Source organism: Carlito syrichta, unplaced genomic scaffold, assembly GCF_000164805.1.
Source record: "Carlito syrichta isolate Samal-C Ts95f unplaced genomic scaffold, Tarsius_syrichta-2.0.1 Scaffold308803, whole genome shotgun sequence".
In the NCBI taxonomy this organism is placed as follows: domain Eukaryota; kingdom Metazoa; phylum Chordata; class Mammalia; order Primates; family Tarsiidae; genus Carlito; species Carlito syrichta.
This window is the reverse complement of record NW_007252899.1, coordinates 398,964-403,105: the sequence shown is the minus strand read 5'-3', so window position 1 is coordinate 403,105 and position 4,142 is coordinate 398,964. Positions and strand designations below refer to the sequence as shown.

Genomic DNA, 4,142 nt, shown 5'->3' with positions numbered 1-4,142 from the left:
CAGCCATGCCTGGCTTTACGTGCTGCGTGCCAGGCTGCTACAACAACTCGCACCGGGACAAGGCGCTGCACTTCTACACGTTTCCCAAGGACGCTGAGTTGCGGCGCCTCTGGCTCAAGAACGTGTCCCGTGCCGGCGTCAGCGGGTGCTTTTCCACCTTCCAGCCTACCACGGGCCACCGTCTCTGCAGCGTTCACTTCCAGGGCGGCCGCAAGACCTACACGGTACGCGTCCCCACCATCTTCCCGCTGCGCGGCGTCAACGAGCGCAAAGTAGCGCGCAGACCTGCGGGGGCCGCGGCTGCTCGCCGCAGGCAGCAGCAACAGCAACAGCAGCAGCAGCAGCAACAACAGCAGCAGCAGCAGTCGTCGCCGACAGCCTCCACTGCTCAGACCGCCCAGCTGCAGCCGAACCTGGTTTCTGCCTCCGCGGCTGTGCTTCTCACCCTTCAGGCCGCTGTAGACAGCACCCAGGCTTCGGGAACGGTGCCGCCGGCGCCCACTACTCCCACGGGAGAAGACGTGAAGCCCATTGATCTTACAGTGCAAGTGGAGTTTGCAGCCGCAGAGGGTGCAGCCGCCGCTGCCGCCGCGTCAGAGCTACAGGCTGCTACGGCAGGGCTGGAGGCCGCCGAATGCCCTATGGGCCCCCAGTTGGTGGTGGTAGGGGAAGAGGGCTTCCCTGATACTGGCTCCGACCACTCGTACTCCTTGTCGTCAGGCACCACGGAGGAGGAGCTTCTGCGCAAGCTGAATGAGCAGCGGGACATCCTGGCGCTGATGGAAGTGAAGATGAAAGAGATGAAGGGCAGCATCCGCCACCTGCGTCTCACCGAGGCCAAGCTGCGCGAAGAACTGCGCGAGAAGGATCGGCTGCTTGCTATGGCTGTCATCCGCAAGAAGCATGGAATGTGAACGGGTCCCCCTGTGGCCTGCTGGACTCCTGGACCCCTTCCAGCCCAAGGGGACCGTGGGCCGCTGTTGAACCTCTCTATACTCCTGGGGCACTGGTTGACAGTACTGAGGCTTAAGGCAGCTGGACTCTTACTGGTGATTTGGCACCCTCACTTGTTTCCTCCTGAAGTGGGGGCCGGGGCGTCACTCTGCCCTGGTGACACCAGCGATTATGACTTTGTCTACCCTTCCTCCCCAGTGTATGTTGCAGATTCTGGTTAAGCAGAGGCTTCAGAACCACAGAACTTAAAACTTAAAATCTAGGGATGCAAGTGGGATGTTCACGAATTATGGGTTTAGGAAAACCAAACCTTAAGGTTGGCCTACAGTCAGAGACAGCTCTTCTGTGTGTAGTGATAAGAGATCCAAGTAACATCAGTTCTCCTCCTTTTCATGCTTTTCCTTCCCAGGTGCAGCCTGTGATTCTGATGGGGACTGGTAGATTTGTGCCTCTGTCTCCTAGACCTCCCTCCCCAGGAGGCCATTTACAAGGGGGTCTGAGTGACCTGCTGATGGAGATCCAGCTTGCCAGGGACTTAGGTTTATCCTGTTTTGTTTGCTACTGGTTACAAATTCTATTTTCTGTACAATTAGTCAGACTAAAGTTTTCACTGTGTTTGTTTGGCAAAACAAATTAAACAAGAAGTAAGGTTTTTATTTGGGTTTCGCCATTTTATTTACAAAAACTTAGCTAAGTGTCTTTGAAACATGGGGAAATAGACCTTAGCCTATTTAAAAGATCAGGCTGACCCTGAAAGCAGTGATGCTTCAATGACCAGTTTTCTACATAAAGGGGCCTTAAGTATATGGATCCTGACCTTATAAAGTCCTCAGAGGGTTCCTGGCCCAGAGTTTGAAAACGGCACCAAATGGCCCAGTTTGTCTATGGGTTATCTCCCTGTGTCTTTTCTTTTTTTTTTTTTTTTTTTGAGTTGGAGTCTCACTCAGTCGTCCAGACTGGAGTGCAGTGGCCACTCCCGGCCACCGCAGCCTCGACCTGTTGGACTCCGGCGATCCTCCCGCTTCAGCCTTCCAAGTAACTGGAATTACAGGCGCGCGCTACCACGCCCGGCTAATTTTTGATTTATTGTAGAGATGAGGTCTCGCCAAGTTGCCCAGGTGGGTCTCGAACCTGTGGGCTTAGGCAATCCACTCACCTCGGCCTCCCAAAACGCGGGATTATAAGGCTGAGCCATCAAGCCCGGCTTCCCTGTGTCCTTTTAACAAGAAGGAGCAGGTAAGAACTAAGCTGAACAGACGTGATAGCTAACCTCTGAGTTTTGAATTCTCAGTTGCAGTTGTATTTTGCTTGCCATTACATCCCTTAAGCCTAGCAGTGTCCTGTACATACATGTGCATGCAGTTGCTTAAACCACTGAAGACCACAGCTGGAGTCAGCCATGGCTTCTATTTTTCTTTGGATTAGATGTTGGAGGGGCAAGGGTGACAGCTTTGTCCATAGCTCCAAGTAATTTAGCTCAAAGCCAGTGGCAAGAGGCAAATGCCTGTAAATCTATGCGTTTACTATGGGTGTTAGGGTAAAATGGATACTTTTCAGTCTCCAGAAACTATGACTGTCTTCTCCATGTTTTTTGTGGACAAAAGCACTTGCTGCCTGGGGAGTTGCTCTGTGGCAGTGAGCTGGAATGGTTCTAAAACTCTAATCTCTCCCATCTGGTCCCTTGGCACTGAGGTTGGGAAACAACTCTGGTGGGGAAGGAAGAGTGTAGCATAGGTTGTGTAAGCACCTTGTTGGGGGTAGGGGTTGAATTCTGCCTTCCGAGGGTTAGCTCTGGTTGGTAATCAGGTGGTGGAAGGCACAGCGTGCCCTTCCAGGCCAGCTATGACCAGAGGCCTTCATTGCCCCTGTTGAGCCACTCTCACATCTCCCTCTCCCTTGGACCCCAGCTATACACATTAGTCTATCCTTCAGCTTCTGTTTGCTGAATGGACTTCTGTTTCTGCTTTGGGTTAACCTCTCAGCATCACTCCCAAGACCCTCGCTGAGATTATGTGCACACACCTATACAGTGTGTGGGCTTAGGTAGAGGAGGACAGAGCAAGGGAGGTCCCAAATGCACCATAATCAGTGCAGAGTTTTTACTGACTGAGTAATAAGAGAAGCAATTTAGTCAGGCAGTGTAGTGGTCAGACCTGAGATTTAATAAACAGAGGTTTGGTTTGGTCTCACTAGCTGTCCCTATGTAGGGTGAGTTGGGTGGGAGAGGGTAAAGGTAGAGCTCTCTGGTCAGGGGAGGTTAGGGAAGCCTTGTAGCTATTTCCCTCACCTGTGGCACCCTAGGTTGGCTGCAGAGCCATTTGCCCAACACAGGCCTGACCTAGGGACAGGCCTTACTTCAAATGTTTGCATTACCAAAGAAACAATGAAATGAGTGTTGAAAGGAAAGGGCAATGGATAGGAAGAGAACTGTTTACAATCTGCTGGTCATTAAAGTCGCGGGGAAACTGGCTGAGTCCGTTCTTTTCCCCCCATCAATAAAAGTGAAACTCTTAGCTGCTTGTCTGCTGCAAAATACTTAAGAGACTGTTTTGGAGACTCCTAACTAGAAGTTTGAGAGTAATCTCTCCAACCGGGCCTCACCTGAGAGGCATTTGAGTCTCCGGCCAAGAACAGGCTAGACAGGCCCCAGCGCAGGGTGAACGAATGTTGGGACAGCAGAAGCTATGGGTTCCAACTGGGCTAGCTAAGACCGCAAGGCTCGGAAGAGCAGAGGAGGCAGCCATAGCCCCCAAGGGGAGGGGGCTTTGCGAGCGGAAACAGCCGAGGGGCCCAGGGAGGGGCGACTGAGCCAGCTTAGGGCCGGGCTCCCACGGAGGCGGGGCCAACCTTCACCAGCGCACGGCCTGGGCGGGGCCGGGCCAGCTGGGACCAGGCGACAACTGAGCCGTGACCCTAGCCTGGCGCCAACCTCCAGTGTTCCAGAGGCTTCCGCTAGACCACAATTCTCAGGGGCTCGCCCCGGCAGCCTCCCTCCCTGGCTTAGCCTCACCTCCAGCGCTGCGGGTGGTGTCTGGGCCTCCTCACGTAGCCTACCGGGAACTGTAGTTTTTTTGTGGCATACTTATGCCACAAAGGGGAGCGGTGGGACTGCGTTTCCCAGAGTGCAGCAGGGCGGACGAGGGAAGGCAGGGGGGAAGGGACAGTCGGTCGCAGATCGCGCTGGGTTG

The 4,142-nt window shown here is 53.8% G+C and overlaps 1 protein-coding gene across 3 annotated transcripts; it reads left to right on the top strand.

The window, feature by feature from the left end:
- On the top strand, positions 1–1,610 carry THAP11 (THAP domain containing 11). Of its 3 annotated transcripts, none has more exons than XR_002482404.1 (2): positions 1–988; positions 1,404–1,479. XR_002482404.1 is itself a non-coding variant. In XM_021716376.1 (2 exons), exons 1-2 carry the CDS (start codon positions 6–8, stop codon positions 1,452–1,454), a joined length of 873 nt encoding a protein of 290 aa, XP_021572051.1. In that variant the 5' UTR covers positions 1–5; the 3' UTR covers positions 1,455–1,610. The 3 variants fall into 3 exon arrangements, 2 of the variants coding, with proteins under 2 accessions (XP_021572051.1, XP_008063947.1); XM_021716376.1 differs by having other exon boundaries at positions 1–827; positions 1,404–1,610; XM_008065756.1 differs by having other exon boundaries at positions 1–1,610.
- Positions 1,611–4,142: the final 2,532 nt, after the last annotated feature.

What these genes read in the sequence shown, in the direction of transcription:
- THAP11 (XM_008065756.1), top strand. Translation starts at nt 6, where the DNA reads ATGCCTGGCTTTACGTGCTGCGTGCCAGGCTGCTACAACAACTCGCAC.